Source organism: Aquarana catesbeiana, linkage group LG01, assembly GCF_042186555.1.
Source record: "Aquarana catesbeiana isolate 2022-GZ linkage group LG01, ASM4218655v1, whole genome shotgun sequence".
Taxonomy (NCBI): Eukaryota; Metazoa; Chordata; class Amphibia; order Anura; family Ranidae; genus Aquarana; species Aquarana catesbeiana.
The window spans coordinates 554,595,870-554,612,327 of record NC_133324.1 but is presented as its reverse complement, the minus strand read 5'-3'; the positions used below and the strand labels follow the sequence as shown (position 1 = coordinate 554,612,327).

General features: G+C 44.4%; 1 protein-coding gene across 2 annotated transcripts in view; it reads left to right on the top strand.

Moving 5' to 3' along the window:
• FKBP8 (FKBP prolyl isomerase 8) overlaps window positions 1-16,458 on the top strand; it is a 237,154-nt gene that overhangs the window by 41,309 nt on the left and 179,387 nt on the right. For both annotated transcript variants that reach the window (XM_073595977.1, XM_073595969.1), the window contains exon 2: window positions 9,836-10,146. In XM_073595977.1, the coding sequence (XP_073452078.1) occupies window positions 9,864-10,146 (283 nt within the window). In that variant the 5' untranslated portion in view covers window positions 9,836-9,863. The remainder of the gene's footprint in view (window positions 1-9,835; window positions 10,147-16,458) is intronic.

Genomic DNA, 16,458 nt, shown 5'->3' with positions numbered 1-16,458 from the left:
CAAGTCTGACCTGAAGGGGAATATCTGATCATAACATGGTTGGTGTGGGCATTGAGTCACCTAGTCTGGGTTAAAGCGGGATTCCGACCAGGAAAATTTTTCTTTAAAAGTCAGCAGCTACAAACACTGTAGCTGCTGACTTTAAATAAGTACACTTACCTGTCCTGGGTGCCCGCGATGTCGGCCGCCCGAGGCTGACCCGTCCCTCGGCTCTCGGGTTCCGGCACCGCCATCCTAACTAAGGGAAGCAGGCAGTGGAGCCTTGCGGCTTCACTGCTAGTTTCCTACTGCGCACGCGGCGAATCGCTCTATGAATGGCCCCGTGGTTTAGGCAACTGGGCCGCTCTCCGAGGAGCAGGACACGCCGCGGGATAGGAAGAGGCAGATTAGGAAGACTGCCTAGCAACAAGGGTTCAGGTAAGTTTAAAATTTATTTTTTTTAATTTTTTTAAACTTTTTTTCATGCTATTTATTTTAGGGTGGCCCTCCACTTTAAGTGCTGCGTTAATTATCATGTTATTTTATATCATTGTCAGCTAGTAGTTGCTAGAGGAGGGGGGACTAGCCATGAGTCAGCCCTACCTCGTTATCTAATCCATTGTGTGAAGTTTTGGGTAAATATTTGGGTTATTGTGTATGTGGGGGACTGAAAAATATGTATGAAAAAATAAGGCTTGATTGACCATGTATACACAATATACCAAGTATTATAATGACTGCGATTCAGCCCCTGGAAAAAACTAACAGGTATCCTAAACAGAGGGGGGAAGAGAAAGATAGGGGCTAACTGAATGGCAGTAAACACTAATAATCAAGTATCAAAATGTAATAATTTATTGGTATATTTAAAACATGGGGGTAAATAGATAAGACCAATGACAAACTAGCCCTAGCTCAAATTTGTGAAGAGCCACAATGGGCTGATCAAAAACAACCACAGACAGGGGGGACAAGACAACATGTAACATAAATTGAACAAACGTCTGGACGCCAGGTAGATTGGTGTCAGTCTAACCCCCCACAGTGGGATGGAGTATCCAGCAAATGCTGAGTTCAGGGTAGACTAGCACCAACCCCCCTGGGGGCTCGAGCCAGCGGAGGAAAAAGGGGACTGGGATGGAAGGATGGGGGTCAAACGAAGTCCTGTAATGGCTATGTGTGGGAATGGTCCTGTGATATGATCGCTTAAAGCACGTTAATTGCCAAAACTGCTGAAAAGTCCAGAGGGGAGACAAAGTCCATCAGTGCATACAAAATCCTATACAGGGTTATGAATATACATCCTGCGTATGATGAAACTTTCTGGATGAATCCCCAATGAAATGTAGTAATACCACGGTAAGCATACACAGTTGCGGTGCTGGCACAGTATCGGAGTGTTAGCAGAGGCAATACATTACCGCTTCCGATGAGTGATACCGTCAGTCTGCGATGTACTTTTCTAAGGTGGCGCACCTTTATCCATTTATTCATCTCCCGGGAAATCAATGGGCCATTGGGGGGGATATTGCATGGGGAAATACTGTATTGCGGAGCCAGAAGGCTATTGCTTCCACACTAGTCCCACAGACATCTAGTAAGGTCCACAGGTGGGCACACCGGTTTGCCTCCTTCCATTCTCCGTGAACCGGTGACCGTAGCCCTTTCCTCGGTGCGCGGGCTCACGAGCACCACGGGGGATGTTGCCATAGCGTGGCATCCGGGCGGAAGTGACCTCAACGCGTTTCACAATAGACAATGTGTAGCTTCATCTGGACGTAACGGCAGCGTACGAGGGCTTCTTTTGACGGTGTCCATTCCTCGAATAAGCGTATTCCAATGGCCAGTGAATCCTCTCCTCCAATGCGATACCGCCAATGAGAGCACCAGAAATCATAAAGAAGGGGGAGATCTGGAGCTGGATGTGTGGTAATACCGCAGGTACATACAGTAGTAGTATACCGTGCTGAGCCAATCACAGCGAGTGATGCATTCTATTAATGAATACAAAGCCTGCTCGGATTGGCAGAGGCTGTGACATCATCAGCCCGCGACTCTCTGACTCTCAAAGCCAATCCGAGCAGGCTTTTTATTCATTAATAGAATACATTGCTCAGCACGGTATACTGTATGTAGCCAAAGCTACATACAGTATTACCGCACATCCAGCAGGCTGACAGATTAGGGACGTTCGTTTTGGGCCACCTTGGCCCAAATGAACTAAAGGTACCCCATGTATAAGATGACCACCGATTTTTGGGGAATATTTTTAAGTATAAAAGGTCGTCTCATACACCGGAAAATATGGTAGATGGGAAAGTATATCATATTTGCTTCTTTTTAAACTTTTTAATTTTTTTACATTTTCTCAGTTTGCTTCCTGGTTTCTTGCCTAGGCAAATGATGTAATATATCCCAGGAGTCTTTAGGAGGAGGGGTTTTCTTAGCTCAGGCATGCAGGAGTGTGCACTTTAGCTAAGGGCAGATGGATTCCAGGAAGTAAATGCTACATAGATTTGCCCTTACTCAAGATAGCCACAGCCAGAAATGCTAGAGGGGAGGTTTTTTCAAGGTGATTTCTCAACAAAATTTAAGCATGGAGACAAGGATGGATGGGGGAGTTTGCTTTGAATATTAGTGTTTTTGCTCTGTTGTGCTCAATTTCAGTGAAGATCCGCTTTAAGATTCTCAACTCCTTAGTAAATCAGCCTCCAAGTGCTTGGCTTTTTTTTACCATTTCTGTAGAAAAGCCAGTAAATGTTATTTAATTTGAAGCTGCCCTGCATATAATTTCTACAGGGAGAAAAGAAAGGAAATTCAGAGGTAAATGCTGGAACATTTTTATTTCAAAGAACTCTTTTATGAACCATTAAAATACGTTAATTAGCTGGGAAAGATCCCTGTAACTTATTTAGTGCTTCTAAATCGCAAATCTGGCAGTTGTAACTTAATATCCACTGTAATATTTCAGGTGCTTTAAAACAGGCGGAGAGCTCTTATTAGGACCAGCTATTATTTCCAAGCAATTACTGAATATAACGTAATCTTTTCCACCGTTGCTTGCCTTCCTTGCAAACCTTAATCATTAAAGTTCAGCTTTAGCCATAAATGTAGAAATTAAAATATGCAATGCTTACAGAAATTATTGCAGCAAAATGGCTGTCATGCCTGTGATTTGCGACACATAGCAAGGATAGTTTAAAAATAGATGTATATATTTTTTATTGGGAAAATATCCATTAGCCATCATATAATATAATTTAATCCATGCTGGTTTGTCATGTTTATTAGAATGTGTTTTTTGTGCTTGGCAAAAACTCAAGCTGCTTTCAATTTTTTTTTTTTTAATATGTTTGTTGAGCTTTTACAAACAAAAGTACACAGTTCATAAATGTGGGAGTAATAAGTCGGAAAACAGTAATACAAATAATGTAGAATAGTGTGCAGGATAAAACTGTGAGATTTGGGGCCTATAAACAATGAGAATAAAACTGATAATGTTGGATCTGGTCTAACAAATGAAGTTAGCTGAAGGCTCTGCCTAAGGAGTGGAAGCATGTTAACGTTTTCTCATAGCGTGGGTAGAGAGATCACTACCGTTGTAGAGAGAAGTTGGATGTATCATGTCAAATCATGAAGAACCTAAGTAAATAGATTAGGTGGAATGTCCAGGGGGGGAGGCTATATGGAGTTAGGGCATTAGAGGTGGGCTGGATCCGGAGTTTGCCCAGTGTGTTAGCAAGATCTGCTCGCAGGTACCAATCCGTGTAGCGGAAGGGAGCCATATGGGAAGAGATTTCTTCTGGAGAAAAGGAGTGCTCCATGAAGCGTCGCCACCTTGCAATAAAGCGTTTCAGAGATGTGGAGTGTTGAGTAATGGTATCCAATTTTTCAATGTGGAATAGTTTTAAGAGTGCTTGTTTGACCAAGGCAATTTGAGGCGGAGAGGGGTTGATTCAAGCATACATTGTTTCCCTGTGGGCTGCCAGTAGGCAGATATGGACCCATTGAGGAAGAGAGGCACGGGTAGGCGTTGGTGGAGAGGTTTGCGGAGTGTCGCAGCTGAAGAGAAACAATAGTGGGTCCTTGGGTAGACGTATATGTTGGGATCTGTCAATATAATCCAACACCTGGTCCCAGAAGGTGGAGATTGCTTGACAAGTCCATAATCTGTGGAACAAGGATGGTCTTGGGATAAAGCACCAAGGGCATTGCGGAGTCGGTTAAGTCAGTTTTGCTGTGGCGTAACGGGAAATATGGGCGATTTTAAACTGGGTTTCTCGCCATGTTTCGCACATTACTAGAGAGCGTACCCTTTTATATCCTGCGAGAATCTTCTCAGGTGCCTCTTGGTTGTCCAGAATAGAGATCCAAGGTTTGAAAGGTACAATGTGGTATTTTGTAGCCTGATGGGTGATGAGGTTGGAGTATTGATCCCGATCTATCAGGACATCAATGAAGGAGTGTTGGCAAGTGCTGCAGCAGGATCTGTGGTAGCTGGTTAGCTGATGGTAGTGGAACTCCTGTGACGGTGTAAGGGACAATTGTTTGGTTAGTTCTGAAAAGTGTCTGAAGGTACCTTGAGCAGGATCAATGACTTCGGAGATAGTTATGCTTGATGATGACCATTGGGTAAAAGCCTTATGATCCATAGAGGGGGGAACATTGGGTTACCAAGTATAGGAATGTGTTTTGAGATGGTGGAGGGTAGGCCCAGGATTTTTCGTATTTCTATCCAGGCGATTACAGTGTCTCTAATCAGGAGGTCGGATCTCAAAGGCTGGGGAAGGGCACGCAGCCTAGAATGCAGGACGCCTGGAGATTAAACTGAGACATGAGGGCACCCTCCAGCATGAAGTTGGAGTAACGAGATTTTTTAGATAACCAGTCAATACCTTGTCTCAGTAGGCATGAAAGATTGTAGAATCTGATATTGGGCAGGCCTGCCCCACCCTCACACTTCGGGAGACAGAGTTTTTGAAGCGCAGTGCGAGGGTTTTCTGCGCCGCCAGATGAATGCAAGTAGCGCAGTGTGTATCTTTTGAACATCAGTATGCTTCATTAGTAAAGGTAGGGTCTGTAATGGATACAATAGTCTCGCGATCGAGACCATCTTGAAGAGGTGACATCTCCCAAATAGTGAAAGGGGTAGGTCCGCCCATGCTTCCAACTCTTGTACAATCTTGGCTATCAAAGGGGGGTAGCTCAGGCTATATAGGGAGAAGGGTTCCCTGCCAATGCGAACGCCCAGGTAGATATGATGTTTTGCTTCTATGAATGGGGATGAGCTCATCCAAGCTCGAGCCAGCTGTGGGTTGAGAGGTAAGATTTCGCTCTTGTCAAAATTAATCCGGAGCCCCGAGCAGGTCCGGAAAATCGCAGATAGGTCTCGGAGGAGTGAAATATCCGCGGGAGGACTGGTTGAGAATAGGAGGACGTCATCGGCGAATAGAGCGGAGCGTAAAACTTGGTTGCCCACCGCGACACCACTAACCCTTGAGGGTGAGTTTAAAAGTCTGGAGAGTGGTTCAATAGCTATGTTGAAAAGAAGAGGTGATAGGGGACAGCCTTGTCGTGTGCCTTTGGTGAGCGGAATGTCGGGAGAAACGAAATTGGAGGTAACAAGGCGGGCCGACGGTAAGGAGTACATTTTTTGGACAAATTGTAATAGGGTCAGTCCAATTGCTCTCATGACCATGAAGATCCTGGAAAAGCTGATGATGTTATCGAAAGCCTTCTTGGCATCGAGCGATATAATGGCTATGTCAAGGTCGGAGACCTTGACATAGCCATTCAAGACTTAGACATAGACTAAACCATTCAAGACTAAGACATAGACATTCAAGGGCTAAGAGGACATTTCGCATGTTGAGAGTGGTAGATCGCCCCGGGACAAATTCTGATTGGGCTGGGTGGAGGACTGTTGGGAGGATGCTCGCTAGTCGGGATGCGACGATTTTGGAGAGAATTTTCGCGTCTACATTAATTAAGGATATAGGCCTATACAAGCCCGGTAGGAAGGGGGTCTTTTCCCTTTTTTGCATTGAGTTTGATGTGTGCTTGCGCGCCCGAGGGAAGGTATGGGCTATCAGCTCACATTGCTGTATAAACATGGGATAGGGTCTTGGGGATGAAATCGGCTGTCATTTTAAAGAATTCCGCTGAAAAGCCGTCTGGGCCAGGGGCTTTTCCACTGGATAGGGCTTTAATGGTAGAGCAAATGTCTTCCTGGGATATAGGGGCATTTAGAATGTCCAAATGGTCAGGGGACAGAGTAGGTAGTTTAATTGACGCAAGCAATTTGTTCGCTGCCTCTGCGTCTATGGGGTCTACTGAGTATAAATTGGTATAGTATTGGGTTAGGATGGCGCTAATCTCAGCTGGCGCATAGGACTCCAATATGTGTCGGCCGGCGATGTCCCAAGCACAGCGTCCCTAAGAGCTTGCCTGCCTTATTTCCGTATCTATGGAATTGGAGAGCAGAGTAGGATTGTCTAACAGTTTCCTGTTGCGCAGACCAGTGGTCAAAGGCATGCTTGGCTGCTTGCCATGTGAGTGAGTTGGCTGTAGTGTAGTTTAGCGTTAAGGCAGAGTGTTCCTGGCGTAGGGATTTGCTGGCCTCCTGAGATGAGTTTGCTTCTTAAATTGAACTGTATATGAAATAATGCGCCCCCTGAGAAAAGCTTTTCCCGTCTCCCAGAACAGATTTGGAGTAGAAAGATAGGCTCCGTTAGTTTCTACAAATTCAGCCCAGGCAGTGCAGAGGGCGAGCAGAAAATCATTGTTAGACAAATAAGATGGGAAGCACCAGGTGCCTGCATTGTGGGGAGTTAAGAACCCAGATAGGTGAACAATAATAGGGGAGTGGTCAGAGATGACCATGTCTTCGATGGTCGACGAGGAGATGAAGGGGAGTATACCCGGCGAGCAGAAAATGTAGTCTATGCGGGAAAACGAGTCATGGGGAGGAGAGAAGGTGGTGAATTCCCTCTCGGTATGATGTGAGACGCCCTAGGTGTCTCGATGTCACGTGAGGCAACCATCGGTAAAGGGTAAGTCTGCGGCCCTCCAAGTCCGTCTCAACTGAGCGAATGGTGTGGCGGAGATTTTTGTGGAGCAAAATTACTACCCCAGCCTTAGGACCCACAGCTGGCGAGCCATATACCTCACCTACCCATAGCTTGCACATGCGAGAGAGGTCGTCTGCGGCCAGATGTTTTGGAGTATGGCTTGTTTATCCGTACAATTTAGGTACCTGATGATCACAGGGCGGGGCTTGGAGCGGGACTCCGCTGGTTGACCGACACGGTGCACCCGTTCGACCGTACAGGGGGTGCGGAGCCCCAACTGCTCCGGGATGATGGTGGAGCATATGGCGAGGAGGCAGGATAGGATTCAGGGAGACCTATGATACGTAAATTGTTCCGCCTGGAACGATTTTTGAGATCGTCCACTTTATCCTGGAGTTCCCGCTGGATTGAGGGAAGTCTGGCTACGGCAGCAGAGGTTGCGACGTCATCGTTGTCTATGGCGGAGATTCGGTCCTCAGCCTGGTCAATTCTGAGGGTTTGTTGTTGTATTTCCTTGTGAAGGTGTTCTAGCTCTTTAAGGACAGCTTGGTCCACTGCCTCAGTGACTATTGGGGTGAGGAGGGTCACCATAGCTTGTGCAATATTAGCAGGAGAGGCAGGGTCCATTTGGGTGGGTGTGGAGGGCTCCAGAGGGAGAGCAGGGACCTGTGCTGTGTTCCCAGCGCTAAAATCCTCCAGCGCCATGTTGGCTGCAGCATGTGCTGTGTCCCCTGCTTGCGGGGGCTGTTCGTGCGGCAGATCGCTCCACAAAGCGGTCCATAATGTTGCCCCAGAGGAGAGAGGGGTCTAGGGAGGGAATACCTCTCGGCTGGCAGACTTTGTGGCAGTATACGAAGGAGCGCGGCGGGAGCTGAGGTCTCCTAGCTCCTCTCCATGCGGCGCCCGAACTGGAAGTCTCTTCAATTGGTATGATCTTTTCCAGCTCATCCACATATCCAACAGATTCAGAAAGGCGTATGGTAGGGAACAGGTTCTTCTCTTGCCTACCTTTTCTACCGCTAGACATGTGTAGCACTTATAAATAATGTACAGGGAGATGCAACAGATCAATGCTTATCCAGAGTTGCCATTCGTGAAATGAAACAAATGCCATGCTGAGTTAAAGGGTTATACAGGGAATGGTGTTATATTGACAATTTTACCTTGTATTGCTTTCTTAGGCCCATAAACACATTGGTGCTTTGTTCTCTGTTTGACTTGTTCAAGCTAGGGTAGTTGCTCTCAGCATGAATTGCAATGGTTTCCTTCAAGCTTCATTTGACTTTCTAGAAGCCCTCACAACATCCCTGTGTATACAGCATAATTTAGTTAGATACATATAAAAATGTTGCACATGATTAATATGTAGCCTGTTATCCAGCCAGCAGAATTAAGGGCAAAATGCTTAAAGGAGAATTTTGGGGTATAGAAAAATGACAAACCTTCATACTCTCCTCTGTTACTGCACCAGTGTGATGCTGCAGTTGACCTACATCGGCTCTAAGGCTGAGAACTGAGCGATCATATGACCTCTGATTTCTCAACTCTGTGTTCTTGGCGTGGACTCTGTGCTCTGCTTGCTCCAGCCACACACTGAGAGAATGGCCAGCTGTCAATCATACAGATGGGTGGATCCTGACATTATTCTCGGGACCCTTCCAGAGCCTGAAGTGGCTCTGTGACGTCTGCTGATAGCAGGCAATAGCCCGCTATTAGCTGGCTCTGGGTCAAAGGAGTGACATGCTCTTCTGTGACCCAAAAGAGAAGTATGGCCATCTGTCTCAAGTAAAAACTGGGTACAGTAAAATAGTGCTATATGTCTATCTTTTCTTTAATTCTCCTTCAGCTCTAGTAGAAAAGACCTGCAGAGAAGGACTGTTGCACTGTGACAATAGTGGTGTCGGTATAGCAATCCAATCAGACCTACAGGGCTCCGGTTATTAACGTTAAATATAAATATGCAAAGTTTTTTTTTAATTTTATTTATTTTTTTGGGCATAGTAGAATGCATGTGATTTCTGGCAAAAAAAACACTGTTTTTCCATTGCTGCTGGTAATTTTTATTTAGCGAAAATTGATTTGCAGTGCATGTGCAGTGTTTGCTCCCTGCTCATTTTTGGCATCGGTAAGGGTGCATTCACACTGGGGCGATGCACTGGCAGGACGTCAAAAAAAGTCCTGAAAGCAGCTACTTTGAGGCTCTTTAGGAGCGGTGTATACACCGCTCCTAAAGCGCCCCTGCCCATTGAAATCAATGGGCAGTGCGCCTGCAAAGCGTTTTTAACCCTTTATTCGGCCGTTAGGGTGGGTAAAACCGCCCCGCTAGCGCCTGAAAAGCGCCGCAAAAACTACCGCCGATGCTCGGGCGCTGGCAGTGTGAAAGGGCTCTAAGGGCTCATTCACACCATATGTGCAGAAAAACAGATGGAAACTAGCGTGCAGATTTCACTTGCAGAGACATCAGTTTACATCAGTTTTGATGCGCTTCATTGAGTTTTATAAACATTGAAGACTGCTCAGAAAACATCTGCACGTGATACTAGCGTTGTGGTGTGAACAGAGGACATAGAGAACAATTGATTTAGTTGTGCCCTTGCAGAACATGTGCAGAGAAACTGACCTCTTCACACTGGTGTGAAGGAGGCCTTTAATGTCCCCATAGAATCTTAACTTTGCCTGACTAAAAAAACATTTGATGTTTATTGTAGAATGTCATGTGGACAGACTCTGGTAATCAGAACATGGTTTCGTAAAAAGAGTGTTCATTTTTGTTTTTTTCCCTATAGGTTTCATCCTCATAACTTCATCCAGAGGATGGCCTCTGCAGATGCAGACGATTCACCAACACACGATGATGGATCTGACAGTGCACAGCTTTCTGAAAATGAGTCAAAACCAAGAGCCAGGACGTCCCTTCTGGACAGCACTGAGGAGTTTGAGATCATTGACAGCACTGGAGAAGATGATGACCTGAGTGATCTTCCACTATTGGAAACTGTTGAGGGGCAAGAAAATGGGAAAACGCAGAATGAAGAAAAAGAGGAAACAGCCAATGATGCATTTCATAATGAACAAGATGACTGGATAGATCTTTTAGGTAAGTTGATTCCTATTTGTCTCCTGTAATTTATTCAGTTATACTTTCCTATTCAACCCAGGTCTGTACAGCTGTGTCTGGGTCTATTTCCATCAGAGATCACAGAACGGGAAAATGCTAATCTGAATTAATGACGAACAGTCTGTCTTATAGTTACCTATTGGATTCCACTCGCTATTTCTGTTACCGCATGAATCTGTGAAGAATCTGAATGCTTTAAAAAAAAAAAGGATATGTTTAGCTAATGTATTGTTTTCATGCTGTTTTTCCTTATGCATTGACGTAGGCAAGAGTTGCACTGCTATTATGCACTGGCATAACTATCTACAGCCAGGATCAGCAATTTTTTTTCCACATCGAGTATCATTTTAGATTAGACAATCAGCATGCTAGTGAACACCCTTCTCTTATTTTTTCAATTTTTGCACTCAGATGTACTGATGATGGAAAGTTTTAGGCCTCTTGAAAAAGCTCAGTCCGGTTTTCTTTTTTTCTCTTTATTCAGCTAAAATACAGCCCATTAATTGTAATGTGCCTATTCACACAGGTGCGTAAACAGGCGCCGTGCATTGTTCAGTAAAAAAAAAAAAAAAAAAAAAAAAAAAAAATCTGCATTTTTGGTCAGTAATTTATGACTCATGTGTGCAAATACGCACGAGTGTGCGCAGATGTCCATTTGCATATCGTGCAGAAATATAACACGAGAATAAATTTTGCGTCAAAGTTCGCGAACACAAATACGCGAAAATGTGTGTAAATACTCGCAAATACATACAAAAAACTGCCTGAAATTACGTCTGAAAAAGTAGATGCTCAAACAGGGGTATTACGTGCAAGAGGCCTTAAACACATTATGTTTTTTGTTTATTTTAGTCATGTTTATATTTGGATATGTCTATATTCAGACCTCACATCAGGCCCGCGCCCCGCACCCTCAGACCTCACATCAGGCCCATGCCCTGCTCTCGGTTTAGGCTGGGTTCACTACTGCCGCATGCGGCTCACAGCAGGATCCAGTGCATCCCAGTTCACTGTTTCAGGTCTGATTTCAGCCCCAATTTTTGGGCTGAATTCGGACCTGAAACAGACCAAAAGACACACTGGGCTCCTGTGCAAATTCACACTGTAGTCACAGCATAGATATGTGAATCGGCTCCATAGAGAGCCGGTCACAATCTCCTACCATGCGAATTGGATGCGGGGAAACCCGTTTTTAATTCACATAGGTGTGAACCTGGCCTTAAACAAGAGGAGTGAGTATAGATGTGCGAATGGTCTTCTTCCACATCCAATGTTTTCTGCTGCTGGTCGCAAATCACTTTAACATCAGGGAGATGGGTGGGCCCGTAGGTCAGGCCTTGTACTTGACACTCTGCTGTTGTGTGTTGCTCATAGCAACCTGATATTTTCTACCCATCTGCTCTGCATCCCTTGTCCACCATTTCCACAGCTGATCTCCCCAAACACCTATTCCACTATTTTAGCCTCCTCAGATCCTTTCCACCACTGTACCCATTACACACACCTTTTGTCACTGTACCCTCTGCATACTTCTGCAACCCCTCACACATCTGTTGCATCATTTCAAAGTCCCTCAAACCTGTTCAACCATCACTGCACCACAAATATACCTATTCAGCTACCACTACACAGTCAGCATTCCTGTTCGTCCACTTGCAGGTGGTTGCAGCCTCATTTTTTTTTTTTTTTTGCTTACATCTATTCTATGTGAGCTGCTGATATCTAAAAAATCTTTCCAGCCCTCTCAGAAGTGCTCCCATTCTGTTAAAATCAAGTTAAATACCCGTGGGAGGGGCTACAGACTTTAATACAGTGCGATACCAATAATGGTCTGGCTCTGGAGTCTAGATCCACCCACTTTCCTGTCATTTTGCTTGAATGATGCCCTCTCTGCTCGTTCCCGAGACTTCATAGAGCTTAGCTGCCCCCCCCCCCCCTTTCTCCCCCTCTCCTCTGCAGCTTGTTCCAATCATCAGAGGAATCCAGCAGAGATAACACTTCAGTGACTATAAGGCCTCATGTACACTGCTGTTGGTAAACAGACGTTCAGAGGCATTTGGCTGCTTTTTTCAGCTGCCCCTGGACTCATCCAATGTTATCTTATGTGTACATGTACACAGGTTTGTTTAATGTCGTTTTTAGGCAGTTGCGTTTAGAAGCTTTTCTTTGAAGGCAAAAAAATGAGTTCAGACGCTGAAGTTTCTGACGTTTCAGATGCTAAACGCGGTACTGGCATTTAGCCGCATTTTCATTTTGAAGCATTTTTAAAGGTGCATTATTATTATTATTATTATTATTGTACTCGGAGTCAATCTGTGGATAGTGTACAAAGGAACAAAAAGCAACAAAGAACATAGACCTGAGTTGTGCCCTGGTCAAGTGGTCAGTATGCCTAAAAGGGGGCATACCCAAGTATGAATTGAAATAAAATGAAAAAAGAAAAGAAAAAGGGAATGGGTGGGTGGGACACGAGATCCTACGACCATAGGAAGGAGAAGGAGGGCAGGCTTTATGCAGCCTGACTCCTCCTACAATAACAGGCTGACCTGCGGTCAGCCTTACACTTGTACTCGGAGTCAATCTGTGGATAGTGTACAAAGGAACAAAAAGCAACAAAGAACATAGACCTGAGTTGTGCCCTGGTTAAGTGGTCAGTATGCCTGAAAGGGGGCAAAAATGACCAGTAGGATGAATATGAAGCCAAATTATAGCCCACTGAAATTACGTATAATCTACCAAATACCAACCGCTTGTGGTATTTCTAAAGTGGCTCTGGGCCAACCCAGAGAACAAGACGACCTCCACTTACCCGATACGGCTGAAGTCCCAGGCACAAATATGCAGAACTGCTCCTGTCTCTTATGACCCAAACCCGGGTATAGGCCTGCCTTGAGCACCGAGCTAGTACCCAACACGAAGGAGACCATGGGAATGTGATAGATACAATACGGATAATATGACCCATGATGAGAAGTCTGCTGATCACAGCAGGAGGGCTACTTTCAGGAACCCTGAGGATGGCTTTAATAGAATGCACAGCAAATGAAGAAAACCTGTCCGGGTCTACTAACGACATGAAACGCTGAGTCCCAATCAGATACGCCCCGACACTGCTGTGCCGATATGAGTTAAAAGAGGCAAAAACCGAACCAAGTAGGAAGCCTGCTGATACTGGCCTAGGGACTGAGAAAATTCAGAACCCACAAAAGCCCCTGAGCCCCTAAAGGCTGCTGGAGCTGCCATGGCTGACTAACCAATAGTTCCATGCTTTGCCAACCCTAGCCAAGAGTAGCTAGGAAATAAAAAGGTTGTGTGCATGGATAAGGAGGAACCACCGACCCTTGGGTAACCTATTTTTGTGTAAGTGACACACCACTGGGACAGCAACATGAACTACGAGAGAAACGTGAGCATACTGAGCAAACCTGCACCAGGAACGTAAGCTACGTGAAGGAACGAAACCCATGTATAGCGCGAGCTTACGAAATGTGAGCAGCCTAAAAACCGAGGCTGCCAGAAACCACAAACTACCTGCGAAATACCGGTAGCATGAGAACGTGAATTAATGAACGTGTGATGAACATGAGAACGAGAGTAACCTTGGGAAAACATGAGAAACCTGGAAAAAACGAGAGAAACATAAAAGTGAGTTTAACATAGAAACAACAAATTGCATGAGAAGCATAAAATTATATGAAAAACATAAAATTGCATGAGGAACGTAAATTGCATGAGGAACGTAAATAGCATGAAAACGTAAATAACATGGGGAACGTAAGTAACATGAGAACACGTAAATTACATGAGAAACGTAATTTGCATAAGAAACGTAATTTGCATGGGAAACGTGAACTGCATGAGAAACGTAAGTTTGTACGAAATACATAAGCAACGTAAGAACAGATGAGAAGACTTGCCACCGAACAAGCCAATTAAAAACGATCACCTCAATCTGTTAAACCCATAGACGTGACGGGTAATCTGCAGTGGTAGAACATGAAACAATTCAGCTGTATGAAAGCAACCAGATAACATTACAAATAACCAGCCCAAGACATAACACCCCTGATACCTGACAAGTATGATGATGTGAGTGCAGAAATGACAAGACCAAGAGCGTAAAAAATGAACCTAATGACGACACCCCCCTACTGTATGCAGTGAGCGAGCCTGAGCAACCTGCCACGCCAAGACAGGAAATTAAAAACGAACACTCAGGGCTAAAGTACCCACAGACCGTGGTGGGTAGTAGTAAAGGTGTAATGGTGAACGTGCACGTATGACGTATGGAAAACAGGCGAGAAGATTGTGGGACAACAATCAATTAAAAACGAAACCTCAGCCCGTACGGATCTGTAAACGTGACAGACCCTGAATGTGAGCAGTAGCTAACGGTAATGCAGCGAACGAAAGGCTGTGACATAAAACATATGACATGAACGTAAGAGACATGGGGAAACGAGAAAAGCACAGGAAAACGAGAAAAGCATGGAAAAACGAGAAGCATGGAAAAACATGAGAAAAATAGGAAACCTAAAGAAAATAGGAAAAAACATGAATAGGCATAAGAAGTGACAAATTGCATGAGAACACTGTAAAATTTGCATGAGAACACTGTAAAATTTGCATGAGAACACTGTAAAATTTGCATGAGAACACTGTGAAACTGCATGAAAACACTGTGAAACTGCATGAAAACACTGCGAAACAAATGACAGACCATGCCATAAAAACACATGACATGAAACGTAATAGACCTGTGAAAATAAGAAAAACATGGAAAAAACGAAAGAAGCATGGGAAAACGAGAGAAACATGGAAAACCTTGAGAACACGGGAAGACGAGAGAAGCATGGGAAGATGTGAGAAGCATGGGAAGATGTGAGAAGCATGGGAAGATGTGAGAAGCATGGGAAGATGTGAGAAGCATGGGAAGATGTGAGAAGCATGGGAAGATGTGAGAAGCATGGGAAGATGTGAGAAGCATGGGAAGATGTGAGAAGCATGGGAAGATGTGAGAAGCATGGGAAGACGTGAGAAGCATGGGAAGACGTGAGAAGCATGGGAAGATGTAAGAAGCACGAAAAATGTGAGAGGCATGGAAATGTGGGAAACGTGAGAAACATGGAAAAACGTGAGAACCAAAGGAAAAAACATGGGAACAAAGAGAAACGTGAGAACCATGAAAAACGTGAAGAAATGAAAGAAACATATAGGCATAAGAAATGACAAATTGCATAGGAAATCGTACATTCCATGAGAACACCGTAAATCGCATAAGAAACGTAAAATTGCATGAGAACCGTAAATTGCATGAAATGTAATTTGCACGAGAAACGTAAATTACATGAGAAACGTAAATAGCGTAAACAGCATGAGAAATCGTAAAATGCATGAGAAACCGTAAATTTTCATGAAACCGTAACCTGCATGAAACTATGAAAAAACATGAGAAACCGTAAATTGTAAGAGAACTGTAAAATGCATGAGAAAACCAAAAAAACGCATGGGAAAACAGCAAAATGTATGAGCAAACCCGTAAAATGCATGAGAAACCAAAAATACCTGCGAAACTGTAACATGCATAAGAAACCGTAAATAGAAAGAAACCGTAAAAATGAAAAAGAAATCATAAATTGCAAGAAAACCATGAAATGCATAAGAAACCGTAATTGATTATTAGGAGGCATGATTCCATATTTTAAATTATCACCAGAACAGGGGTGGATGGGAAGTGCTAGTTCTAGTAACAACTAGTGACTTCCTGTTGTAGACAGGAAGTGAAGGGAATCTCGTGGTTGGGGACACAGATGGCTAATAATAATAAAAGTTAGTTGGAGGTGATGATCGGGGAGGAGGAGGGGGAAGGGGAGGGTGATCATGTGTCTGGATGACAGTGATGAGTAGCACACATCACACACTGGCACACAGGAGGAGCTATGAAGTGAGGAAGCCTCAGTCACTACTGACTAGGGATGAGCTTCGAGTTCGAGTCGAACTCATGTTCGACTCGAACATTGGCTGTTCGCAAGTTCACCGAACAGCGAACAATTTGGGGTGTTCGCGGCAAATTCGAATGCCGCGGAACACCCTTTAAAAGTCTATGGGAGAAATCAAAAGTGCTAATTTTAAAGGCTAATATGCAAGTTATTGTCATAAAAAGTGTTTGGGGACCTGGGTCCTGCCCCAGGGGACATGGATCAATGCAAAAAAAAGTTTTAAAAACGGCCGTTTTTTCAGGAGCAGTGATTTTAATAATGCTTAAAGTCAATCAATAAAAGTGTAATATCC